At 41.0% G+C, this 13,785-nt stretch overlaps 1 protein-coding gene across 2 annotated transcripts in view; it reads left to right on the top strand.

Annotated features, from left to right (window-relative positions):
- Positions 1 to 13,785, top strand: part of LOC124152248 (WD repeat-containing protein 5-like) — an 86,580-nt gene that overhangs the window by 6,284 nt on the left and 66,511 nt on the right. For both annotated transcript variants that reach the window (XM_048394381.1, XM_048394382.1), the window contains exons 3-7: positions 1,080 to 1,186; positions 3,050 to 3,179; positions 6,534 to 6,655; positions 8,176 to 8,262; positions 12,253 to 12,336. In XM_048394381.1, coding sequence (XP_048250338.1) covers positions 1,080 to 1,186; positions 3,050 to 3,179; positions 6,534 to 6,655; positions 8,176 to 8,262; positions 12,253 to 12,336 — 530 coding nt within the window. The remainder of the gene's footprint in view (positions 1 to 1,079; positions 1,187 to 3,049; positions 3,180 to 6,533; positions 6,656 to 8,175; positions 8,263 to 12,252; positions 12,337 to 13,785) is intronic.

Genomic DNA, 13,785 nt, shown 5'->3' with positions numbered 1-13,785 from the left:
GTACTTTGCTGTTTTCATATTGATAATAGGGTCTTGCGATGACAGTGGTGTATTAAACTTCAGAATATTTGGAAAGATGTAAAATTTAGATTCTTTGTAACTTTGCGTAAGATGGCTATAGGCTGGACACATTAACAAGTGCAGCGTTAAACAAACAATCCAATCCAATCCAATCCAATCCAATCCAATCCAATCAATCAATCAATCAATCAATCAATCAATCAATCAATCAATCAATCAATCAATCAATCAATCAATCAATCAATCAATCCAATCCAATCCAATCCAATCCAATCCAATCCAACCCAATCCAATCCAATCAATCCAATCCAATCAATCAATCAATCAATCAATCAATCAATCAATCAATCAATCAATCAATCAATCAATCAATCAATCAATCAATCAATCAATCAATCAATCAATCAAATCAATCAATCAATCAATCAATCAATCAATCAATCAATCAATCAATCAATCAATGTTGCTGCATCATCTCTTCTTTCTGAACATCCAAATAGAGCCAGGTAGCAGATACTAGAAAGATTCTATTGACTAGTGATGTCACGATACGCTTATCTCCAGACACGATACATATCATGATGCTTCGCAATACTTAATTTGTGTAAATGTGCCGTAAATTGTTGTATTTCATAGACCATAAACATAATTAAAAAAGCTTGAAACATCCTGAATAGCATTGTCTCATATTTTTTAATTAAAAATGTCTTATTTCAATCAAAACTTTATGTCAGATAAGATTGGAGTGGCAGCAAAATTTTTTTCTGTTATTAGATAAAATAGCAAGGTTGCATTCACGAAATACTTTAAAAGTGCACCAAACATATTAAATAAATTAAGTCAGAAGTAATGGGTCCATGTGTGCAAGGATACAGGATTAAGATATGAATCAAAACATACATTAACGTATGAATCAATACAGGTAAGTGCGTATTGCGTATTGTATCGTATCGTCTGAGAATATTATCGATGTATTCGTGAAACGTGACATTCCTTCTGTTTAGTTACATGTTTATATTTTCACCTTCTTTATTCAATTCTGTCTTGTGCGTCCACAGCCCTGAGAAGGAGAACCCGCCTGAGAAGGAGAACCCGCCCAAGAAGCACGAACCACCAGTTATAAAACAGACCACGGAGAAAATAGCACTTAAGAAAAAGAAGTCGGGTAAGACTTATTCCCTCGACAATTTCATCTCATAATATTCAGCTAGGGGGAGGGTGGTGGGGTGTATTTGACCAGTGGTGGGGTGAACTTGGACCAGTGGTGGATATATACTTACTAGGGCCAAGTGGCACGGGTGTACTTAGGCCCAGTGGTGGGGATGTACTAGGGCCAAGTGGCATATATGTACTTGGGCCCAGTGGTGGGTATGTACTAGAGCCAAGTGGCATATATGTACTTGGGCCCAGTGGTGGGTATGTACTAGAGCCAAGTGGCATATATGTACTTGGGCCCAGTGGTTGGGATGTACTAGGGCCAAGTGGCATATATGTACTTGGGCCCAGTGGTTGGGATGTACTAGGGCCAAGTGGCATGGGTGTACTTAGGCCCAGTGGTGGGGATGTACTTAGGCCAAGTGGCATGGATGTACTTAGGCCCAGTGGTGGGGATGTACTAGGGCTAAGTGGCATGGGTGTACTTAGGCCCAGTGGTGGGGATGTACTTAGGCCAAGTGGCATGGATGTACTTGGGCCCAGTGGTGGGGATGTACTAGGGCTAAGTGGCATGGATGTACTTAGGCCCAGTGGTGGGGATGTACTAGGGCCAAGTGGCACGGGTGTACTTAGGCCCAGTGGTGGGGATGTACTAGGGCTAAGTGGCATATATGTACTTGGGCCCAGTGGTGGGGATGTACTAGAGCCAAGTGGCATATATGTACTTGGGCCCAGTGGTGGGGATGTACTAGGGCTAAGTGGCATATATGTACTTGGGCCCAGTGGTGGGGATGTACTAGGGCCAAGTGGCATATATGTACTTGGGCCCAGTGGTGGGGATGTACTAGGGCTAAGTGGCATATATGTACTTGGGCCCAGTGGTGGGGATGTACTTAGGCCAAGTGGCATATATGTACTTGGGCCCAGTGGTGGGGATGTACTAGAGCCAAGTGGCATATATGTACTTGGGCCCAGTGGTGGGGATGTACTAGGGCTAAGTGGCATGGGTGTACTTAGGCCCAGTGGTGGGGATGTACTTAGGCTAAGTGGCATATGTGTACTTGGGCCCAGTGGTGGGGATGTACTAGGGCCAAGTGGCATAGGTGTACTTAGGCCCAGTGGTGGAGATGTACTTAGGCCAAGTGGCATAGGTGTACTTAGGCCCAGTGGTTGGGATGTACTTAGGCCAAGTGGCATGGATGTACTTAGGCCCAGTGGTGGAGATATACTAGGGCCAAGTGGCATAGGTGTACTTAGGCCCAGTGGTGGGGATGTACTAGGGCCAAGTGGCATAGGTGTACTTAGGCCCAGTGGTGGAGATGTACTTAGGCCAAGTGGCATAGGTGTACTTAGGCCCAGTGGTGGAGATGTACTAGGGCCAAGTGGCATAGGTGTACTTAGGCCCAGTGGTGGAGATGTACTAGGGCCAAGTGGCACGGGTGTACTCAGTCACTCACTTCATAACCATCATCCTACCTTCCATCCAAGTTTGTTTGTTTGTTTGTTTTTTGTTTAACGCCGCACTCAGCAATACTCCAGCTATATGACGGCAGTCTGTAAATAATCAAGTCTGGACCAGACAATCCAGTGACTGAGAACATGAGCATTGATCCACTCAATTGGGATCGATGACATGTATCAACCAAGTCAGCGAGCCTGACCACCCGATCCCATTAGTCGCCTCTTACGATAAGCATAGTCGCCTTTTACAGCAGGCATGGGTTGCTGAAGACCTATTGTACCCCGGATCTTCACGGGCCTCCCTCCAGGTTGTTCCAGGACAAGATATGTCCCCACCATGACAAGACTTCAGTATCTACCAACTGCCCTGAGACTCTGATTGTCACATGACTTGTGTATCTATTTGTGACAGATGTTCAAGATCCTATTCACAGTTTGAGGAAGAAATGGAAGAGTTCATTTTGTTTCATCTCGGAGTATCCAGACCACAGCGACATTATCAACGACCTCGTAGTTGATGGGAGAATCCTTGTCACAGCTAGGTGAGAAATGATTTTGGGCATACTGAACTCCAGATGGGCTAAATTACCATTACCAAATTAATTTTGAGTTGCTTGCATACAAATACCCATGAAGAAATTCAATAACCCAATTATCCCAACACTGTCTTTGATTTTACCCAATCTCATTAAAATCAGATCTTAGTTCTCGCTATCGCTGAACAAAGATCTGAGGACTTCCCATTACGGGTCATGTCAGAACGACCTTTCATCCCACCAATCAAAGCGTCGCTTACCAGATCATGAAAGTGACAGTCGGAATGAGTTTTCTAATAATGCAACCTCAAAAACGTTAACACGGCTTTTGCGAACGACAGTTACGACCCGTACGACTGATTCTTTCAAACTTATTGTCTGTCTCTCGCTTCCATAGGATAAACATTTGAAAGGAGGAAGCGTTGCACAGTATGTGGAAAGCACTGCTATACAACCTCAAGCATATATTAGACATTCAGGAATGTTCGTTTGTTCAGTTTTCAAAATTTCAATCGAGAACTTTGTCAACATATTTTTCAAGCGTAGTCTGAAATGGAAGTCGCCAGGTTGAAACAAGTGCCGTAAAGCTCGAAAAAGCTGCTTTCTAATTGGCTGATGTCGACTTCTTGTTAGTCATTTCAGCGATCGGTAAAAGTTCGCCAAAGGTCCTTCTGACGTGACCCGTAATGGGATATCCTCAGATCTTTGTTATGCGGCAGCGAGAACTTAGATATGATTTTAATGAGATTGGGAAGAGCCTTGTTGATTACCAAATGAAGTTTTTTCAGCTTAAGCTTGCGTACATCCATGTCTTTACTGACTGAATGCTTGCATCACGTATATACAGTGTTCCTGCTGGCTTTTGAAATTGGTGGACTGACACCTCAAAAAATTACCGGTCCTCCCTAATTATTGTCAGTCCCAACTTCAAGAAACAAAAAAACGTATGAAAATTACGGTGGCCCATAAGGGACATGGAGTCTGTTTTTCAATATTTTGATGTTTAACTTACTTTTATCGTAACCTTTTGCAAATTAACACAATTTGCCATACAAATATGTGATAAATCATGTATAAAAACATCCGAAAACATGGAAAATGTACTTTTAAGTAGCTATTGAGTCGCTGAAATGTAAAGTGAAAATGTCAAAAACTAAAATGGAAATGTCAAAAACCAAAACGAAAAGGTCAAAAACTAAAATGAAAATGTCAAAAACACAAAACGAAAATGTCAAAAACTAAAATGAATACACAGAAAACTATTTCCACCGTGGTGATAATATTTCCACCGCGGTGGGAATATTATCACCGCGGTAGAAATAGTTTTCTGTATTTTCATTTTAGTTTTTGACATTTTCGTTTCGTTTTTCAGCGATTCAAAATCTTCTTTACACATGATTTATCACATATTTGTAAGACAAATCGTGTTAATTTGCAAAAGGTTACGATAAATGTAAGTGAAATATCAAAATATGGAAAAACAGACTCCATGTCCCTTATGGGCCACCGTAGAAAATTACCTGGTTATAAATCGTTCAACACGTTCAATGCAATGACTTCCTCTCTACAGTAGCTTAGTCAGATCAGCACGTCATTCACTCAAAGTTCAGTCAAAATTTTCTCTTCTTTTGTTGAATAATTTTGACGAATTTGCTACAAATATACATTTAATCTTAAGCAATATGATTTATTACTTACTTGCACTACAAATAGACAAGAGGAAACCCTGATGGTAACAGACAAGCTGACTTCATTTGAAAAATATTCTTCACATGAATTACCAGTCCCAGCCTTATTTTACTGGTAAAAAACTGGTAATTCGTGGTCAACAGGAACACTGAATATATGTACTCACTTAACTTAGACATGTATCCCTGTTATGAGGCTTAATGACAGGCGACATGTGGAAGCACACGAACACATGCTTTTTAGTAGTTACCTGAAACAGTATTTATTTTCAAAAGACTCCACTCATGGGTCTACCAAACCCAACAGACTGAACCCAAGAGATGAAAAATACATTGAATATCTCCCCCCCCCCCCCCCCCCCCTAAATATCAATAGCCAATGCACCAAATTTCACCCTCACTCTGTGGAGGTTCATACTCAAATGAACTTGCGCAATCTCATTAAAATCAGATCTTAGTTCTCGCTGCCGCTAAACAAAGATCTGAGGACATCCCATTATGGGTCACGTCTGAACGACCTTTTGCAAACTCTGACCGACCAATGGAATTACTGACAAGAAGTCGACATTAGCCAATCAGAAGGCAGCTTTCTCGTGCTTTACGGCACTAATTTCAAATTGGCGACTATGCTTCAATACATATTTAAGCCCGTAACTATCGTTTGGAATACTCCGTTTTAAAGTTTTCGAGGCTGCATGATTAGAAATCACATTCCGACTGTCACTTTCATGATCTGGTAAGTGACGCTCTGATTGGTTGGATGAAAGGTCGTTCTGACGTGACCTCTAATGGGATGTCCACAGATCATTGTTTAGTGGTAGCAAGAACTAGCTCTGATTTTAATGAGATTGGAACTTGCGCAAAGTGAAAATAATTCTTAGATTATATTGTATCTACTGTATAAGTATTGCATTGTTTTGGTCGTGGTTTTCATTCCGTTCCCTGTAAGTGAAGCTGACTTCACACGAGGTATGTTCTTGAAACCTCAGATCATAACACGTCTCAGGAAATATATGGTCGTAGTGTGAAGCCAGCCTAACTGGCCACCCATATATTACAGCAAGACAACATGAAGACATTTTATGGATAACGACATAATTCTTTGTAACAACATTTCAAGGCTACTTCTTGCCGTCTCCTGTTGTCTTTCACCTGATGAAGAGGATAATGTTGCCCTAAAATTAGTTTAAGGATAGAAACTAACAGTTTTAGTCCACTAGTCCTTATAATGAGAACATATAGCAAAACCCACAAAAAAAGGCAAATTTCTACTGGTCCTTATGATACCGTAACTATTTGTTAACAGTTTGGCAAGGTTTACAGTGCCAATTTCTAATGCTGAGTTATGTAGAACAAAGAAATTGTTGTCCATCAAACGTTTCATGTCTTCATGACCTTCGAGCTTCCAAATGCCTATCAACTAGAAAGACAACATTCAAAGATTTGTATCACATGTTTTCGTCTTTTTGAAGTCATTTTTCATGCTACATGATTTGATCAGAGACCAAATATCGGAATATGGTCTCTGATTCGATTGAGATTCAACTTATTGGTGAAAGCGTTTTTCATTTTCCTGAATATTGCTTTGACAATTACATCAAGATCCAGGTCTGTTGTTTGCATTGCATATCTTTAAAGATATGTGCCATCATCAGAAGTTTATTTTTTTCAGTCGAGACACAACATTGAAGGTATGGGACCTCAAGGAAGGGAGACAACTCCGAAACCTTGGTGGACATACTGGCAGTGTGACAACTGTGTTTCTGTTGTCAGAGCAAGCTTCACAAAAGTCAGGTCGGTCTCAAATATAGAGCTTTCCTCCCACATTAAGCCGTGACATAACTGGAATAATGTTAAAAGCGGTGTTAAACCCAACTCACTCACTCACTATTACGCAACAGAGAGTAATGTCCCTTTGTTACCTTAAATTTGAATTATGTATTCTGTCAGTCATTACTATGAGGCGGCTAACCATTTTTGGTACGTGGGATTCAAGGTCTATTTAGAGGATATTAGGGACGGTAACATGTCCTTTATGACAGAAGTATATTGAGGAATCACTGTATATTATATGTTCTTTATTTTTTCTGAAATTTAACTTCAAATCGCATACCATTCTCTATGCTTTTGAGATTTGTTTTAAAAAGTATTCAGGATGAGCAAGGCGATTCACAGTGAAAATTTAGTATTCAGGATTCAAGGGATGGGGGGATGGGCACCCTCAACTGTACCTGTGCTAACATCATCAATATTTCACCGTTTTGGATAAACTATGTTCCTCCATTGCCGATGAATACATTCGGCCCTTATGTCTTGTAGTCATGATGCATGTTGTTGTGGGGTTGTGTGTAACTTATGGAACATCTTCCTGAGGCAAGGGAGTTATCTTTAGAAGTCCAGTTTTCACCCTTGCCGGAATTTGGTAGCTCGATCATAACACCACCAGTGGCTAGTACGAGCTATGTCCCTCCTATTGACCAATCAGATTTCACCTATCATATTACTTGCATTTGCTTCAAAGAAAATGGCAGCGGCCAGTCAAGATGATCTGATCAGTGATCAAGATCTATGTTGTTAAAAGATGGGTCTTTCCTTGCAAAGTGCATCATATTACTTGAGCCCCTTGATTAAATACATGAAAAGATACACATGCTTTGCAAATCCTACAGTTGACTGAAATCTGCACAGCAGTTTACGAACATGATTTCATTACATGATTTTGACTCGTTAGTCTAGCCAAAACGTAACTCCAAAATTCCAGCCTAGATCGGCCAGGGTGGATCCTGGACTTTTATAGTCAGTTAACGCCCTTGACTCAGGAAGATGCTCAAGTCAATGAGTCCTACTCTGTGAACTGCTCTGTATCCTGATATTGAAGCAGCACAGTCGAGTAGATGTCCGGAAGGCTGTGACACATGTTGCATGAGAAATATTGCTGTTTGTGTGATGTATTCTGAACACTCATTGGTCAGATCACTCACTAGTTTCTCTGTCACTGGAACAAGGGTGTGGCTTTATGTGTTGGTATAAATACTGACCACAGTTCACAGCAGTGGGCGGAGGATCAGATTGTACTGAAACCCATGACGTAGTGAGGATGTTTATTTTTGAGTACAACGTCTTTATTTGCTCACCCTGAAATGAGGCAAATTGAACGTCTAAGACCTGCCTCACATCGGACTTTCCATTAAATGGACATGCCATGATATAACTGAAATACACGTGGAAAGGAGAGTGAAGCCCAACTCTACTATAGAGAATGCTCTTGTTGGATGTGTAGCCCGCTATTGATATATCCGATTCTTGTGTTGTAGGTTATCTGGCTGGCAAGCCACCTCACCACAGGCTTGTCATCAGCGGATCAACAGACTGCTCCTTTAAGATCTGGGACATTGCAACAGGTAGGTAGTCTTCACAGTGGACTGCTCCTTTAAGATCTGGGACATTGCAACAGGTAGGTAGTCTTCACAGTGGACTGCTCCTTTAAGATCTGGGACATTGCCACAGGTAGGTAGTCTTCACAGTGGACTGCTCCTTTAAGATCTGGGACATTGCAACAGGTAGGTAGCCTTCCTCAGTGGACTGCTCCTTTAAGATCTGGGACATTGCAACAGGTAGGTAGTCTTCACAGTGGACTGCTCCTTTAAGATCTGGGACATTGCAACAGGTAGGTAGCCTCCACAGTGGACTGCTCCTTTAAGATCTGGGACATTGCAACAGGTAGGTAGTCTTCACAGTGGACTGCTCCTTTAAGATCTGGGACATTGCAACAGGTAGGTAGCCTTAATTAGTGGACTGCTCCTTTAAGACCTGGGACATTGCCACAGGTAGGTAGCCTCCACAGTGGACTGCTCCTTTAAGATCTGGGACATTGCAACAGGTAGGTAGCCTTCCTCAGTGGACTGCCCCTTTAAGATCTGGGACATTGCAACAGGTAGGTAGCCTTCCTCAGTGGACTGCCCCTTTAAGATCTGGGACATTGCAACAGGTAGGTAGCCTCCACAGTGGACTGCTCCTTTAAGATCTGGGACATTGCAACAGGTAGGTAGCCTTCCTCAGTGGACTGCTCCTTTAAGATCTGGGACATTGCAACAGGTAGGTAGCCTTCAGAGTGGACTGCTCCTTTAACATCTGGGACATTGCAACGGGTTGGTCGCCTTTATTAGTCGACCACAGATGGTGATTGTAGTAGTAGTGGTGTGGTAGTAATGGTGGTTGTAGTGGTAGTTGTATCTGTGTGGTAGTGGTTGTGGTGGTGGTGGTAGTAGTGGTGGTGGTTATAGTGGTGGTGGTGGTGGTGGTGGTAGTGTTAGTGATGGTGGTGGTGGTAGTGGTGGTGGTGGTTTTAGTGGTGATGGTAGTGGTGGTGGTAGTGATGGTGGTGGTGGTAGTGGTGATGGTAGTGGTGGTGGTAGTGATGGTGGTGGTGGTAGTGATGGTGGTAGTGGTAGTGTTAGTGATGGTGGTGGTGGTAGTGGTGGTGGTGGTTTTAGTGGTGATGGTAGTGGTGGTGGTAGTGATGGTGGTGGTGGTAGTGGTGATGGTAGTGGTGGTGGTAGTGGTAGTGATGGTGGTAGTGGTGGTGGTAGTAATGGTGGTTGTAGTGGTAGTTGTATCTGTGTGGTAGTGGTGGTGCTAGTGATGGTGGTAGTGGTGGTGGTAGTGGTGGTGATGGTGGTGGTGGTAGTGGTTGTGGTGGTGGTAGTAGTGGTGGTAGTGATGGTGGTAGTGGTGGTGGTAGTGATGGTGGTAGTGGTTGTGGTGGTGGTTGTGGTGGTGGTGGTAGTGATGGTGGTAGTGGTGGTGGTAGTGATGGTGGTAGTGGTGGTGGTGGTTTTAGTGGTGATGGTGGTGGTGGTGGTTTTAGTCGTGATGGTAGTGGTGGTGGTGGTAGACATTTTACTGGCTGCCGTCAACAATATCGGCCTGGTCATGAAGTGTTCCATGAGGGACTACTGTCTACAACAGCCAGATCTATTTATAGCACTGCCAGTCCCTCCCTTGTGTCTGGGCTATGCAGCATGATGATGAGCACAAGATGGGATCAGTCCGAGGAATGTAGTGCCCACTGCATCTCATCACAAGATGAATTCTTGGCCTTGTAGTGATCTGAGTCAATCTATTCCTTGTTTCTCCAGGCACTGGCAAGTGTTGCAAGAGGCAGCATAGTATTACTGTTCCTGTGTGATACAGGAAATCTTTAGTCAACCCACAGCACAAACATGGATTCACTTTTCAGTGATAAGATGAGATAAGTTAAGATATATTTATTGCCAGAACCATTCCAAGGATCAATCTACACCGCAGTCAACTCAAAGCAGTTTATTCTGCAGTCATAACATTCAGATAAAATCCGGACAACCTGGTTAAAACAAAAAGTTGGAATGGACAAATGCGAACGCAGACACGTGTAGTGGCGGACGGAAGAGAGGCAATTTTGTAGATATACATATAATCAATTGATATAAACATGCAAGAGAGAGTATTTTCAGAAGTTAAAAGAAACAAAATGTAAAATAGAGTGTTCGGAATTACAGTAAACTACGTTTATAACAAACACTTTTGTGAACGACCCCTTACTTTTCAAGCTTAATTTCAAACACTGCTGTATATCTTCATGTATTGACCCACTGCTGCCAAAAGCTTAATGAGTTTATAGTGGTAAATTGGTAAAATTAAAAGATACTACCAACAGATTAGGTAACCAGTCATTTTGTTTTTGAATGACTGTTTAGTGTGAGAAATTAAGCAGGAAAGTCTAGAGGTCCATGTCATAACCCTAATGTTAAAAGATGAAAATTTAGGGGGTCCCAGATTCAAATGCTATAACACCAGACTTAAAGAACCATAGCTCAATGATAGGACCACCCTTAGTTTGAACTTTGCTATTTAAATATTTATTACAGGGTTTTACCAGATAGTGTGTCCTATACACATGCATTCAAATTGAAAATGGATGCAAATAATTTACATTGCGAGTCCTTTGTGAAGCAAAATTATATATCACTATATAAATAATTGAAGTAATCAAAATGGTAGATTGCATGTTACATTCAACTGATATTTCTATAATGGTAAAAAAATAAACTCAATGTTCAGGTTGTCAATGGTTGCTGCTCTTTACTCTAACATAGAAATCCCCATTATTGGGAGGCTCAATGCTTCTGAGCATGTGACATATTGTCCAGTGAATCGGGACCAGTAACATTCTTGGAAATCAAGTGAAGTGTGTCAAATATTGCAAGCCTGGGCCCCCCTGTTCATGCCATCTTCCTGAGGCAAGGAAAGTCCAGTTACCACCCTTGCCAAACTTGGCTGGAATTTCTGGGCTCAATCGTAGCACCACCAGTGGCTATGACGAGTTATGTCCCTTCAATGTCCCTCCTACTGACCAATCAGATTCCATCTCTGATTTCACTTACATTTGCTTCAAACAAAATGGCGGTGCCCAGTGAGATGATCTGATCGATAATCAAGATCTATATTGCAATAAAACAGGTCTTAATTCGCTAAATGCATCAAATCACGTGAGTGCCTTGATTGAAAGCATGACAAGATTTGGAAAATATCTGTTGATACTAAGTTTTTGGTACACATTTTTCAAATCCTGCTATCGACCAAAATCTGCACGACAGTTTACGAACTGAATGATTTCTTTATCCGATTTTGATTGGACTATGCATAAACTCGTTAGTCAAGCCAAAATATAACTCCATAATTCCAGCCAAGTTTGGCAAGATTTGAAACTGGACTTTTATAGTCACTTAACTTTGGGACTTAACTCTGGAAGATGTGTTCATGTCTTCGATTCTCAAAATTTATCACTGAGAGTCCCCAGGACTCGACAAAAGATACATCCAGGTCAATCCCTGTACGACAAACCCAGCTCTGACAGATGAAAATACTTCTGTTTTCCTCTGCTAAACTTCTGATTGCAAAATACAATGCCAAATATAATACATTTACTTAAAAACACAAAAGAATTATTTTTTTTCTATTTTGTGGATGAATGAATTTCTTTAAAGTGAAGAATTCCCGGTCAAACTGATACTTAAACACAATGCACAAAAAAAAAATGAAAATGGAAACAAAAACGAACATGCAGTGAACCTCATAATGATGTGGGCAGTGCCTGAGAACCAAGACTATTTATTTTTTTATCCTTATCACTGATATATATGGTTACCTTTATCAGTTACCTCTACAAAGCCGCAACATTAGTTATGATGATACTGACATGCTTTGGGATTTTTTAGATTTCAATTTGGGAATTTTTACTGACGTTTGCTCCAGCTTTGGGGCTGAAAATAGGCCTCTGAGCATGTCTAGAAATATACACCTGTATTGTTCAGATCTAATGAAGACTCACCACATTCATCTTCCTGTTTCAGGGGCCATACTCAAGTCGGTGTACACCTACAACCCCATCACCAGACTGGCCTGTAACCAGAAGGGCCTCATTCTGACAGGAACAGGTACAGTGTACAGTTACCTCCCTTTGTTTCTTTTTCAATACAATGATAAAGTATAGGGTGTTTGCAGCACATCCTCTGATTATAAAAATGTATTGTGGTCATTTTTGTCTTCATGTGGCTGATCATGGCTACAGAAAAAACGAAGCATACATGTTTGTTGGGACTAAGAATATGTTCTTATTTCTCCACCCATGCGGGCGGTCAGGTAGCCTAGTGGTTAAAGTGTTCGCTCGTCACGCCGAAGACCCGGGTTCGATTCCCGACATGGGTACAATCTGTGCTCCCCATTTCTGGTGTCCCCCGCCGTGATATTGCTGGAATATTGCTAAAAGCGGCTTAAAACCATACTCACTCACTCACCATATGGCTCATAGTACAGTTGTAAGATAAATAATATTTTAGGTCACATGTCCAGAGTGGTACATCTTTGATGATCCCATTTTAGATATTTACATAAATATAAAGCTATCAATTAAGCGTAGTGTGTTACTATCACAGGAGTTAAATAAATTTTCAAACGTAATATTACCTTTATAATATTTTTGTAATGAGGTTAAAAAAAACTATTTCTTAAGTGAATATATTTCTTACATACAAACAAGACATAGTATTCACCCTTATCTAAATGAAGGTCACATTCATTACATATAGATTCTGTATGAAGTATATTTAACAATGACCTTTTACGCATAATGTTGACACGAAAGTTGTGAAGAGACATTCGAAATTTACACGTTCCTCTCCCCGCCGTGATATTGCTGGAATATTGCTAAAAGCGGCGTAAAACCATACTCACTCACTCGCTCACTACACGTTCCTCTCACTAATTGTTTGTCTCTGAGTAAAGATATATATAATTTGGGTTGCCAAGGAGATTGTATATTAGCATAATGCACTATAAAAGTAGACGACTCCAAACTGTGGTAAATATATATCTCTTAACCGTTTTGTAAATGCAGACATGTTACTTTGTCATTTTTTACCTACGAGGGCAAACATATTGGGGTTAAGAAAAATCATATGTGCCCTAGGGTCATATCACAGCAGTGTATTGTTTCCGTCATCTAGACGGCATTGTTGACGTCATGCGAATGTTATTGTGACATCACACTAGAAATGACGTCATAGCTGAAGATTCTTCATGTCATCGATCATTGTGGATCCGCTGCTGTTGCCTCTAAAATTTGTTTGCATGTAGACATGTTCTTCGGTAATAAATAGAACATTATATTTGTGTTCATGTCATACTATGTTTATGACATGACTGTCTAAATTCTGGTATTTCCCACACAAGATACCAGAATTTAGACATGGGTGTATGACATTGTATGACACAATATGACAATGACACTGATATACCATATTTGACGTAGCAAGCGTCCAGGGCGCTCTCAAAATTAGAAATAGGGGGCTCTTATTAGAATATTATTTTGGGGGAAAAAACAACAG

Source organism: Haliotis rufescens, unplaced genomic scaffold (genome assembly GCF_023055435.1).
Source record: "Haliotis rufescens isolate VD_foot unplaced genomic scaffold, xgHalRufe1.0.p SCAF_13, whole genome shotgun sequence".
NCBI classification, from domain to species: Eukaryota; Metazoa; Mollusca; class Gastropoda; order Lepetellida; family Haliotidae; genus Haliotis; species Haliotis rufescens.
The sequence above is the reverse complement of the archived record's forward strand: the minus strand, read 5'-3'. Positions and strand labels throughout refer to the sequence as shown.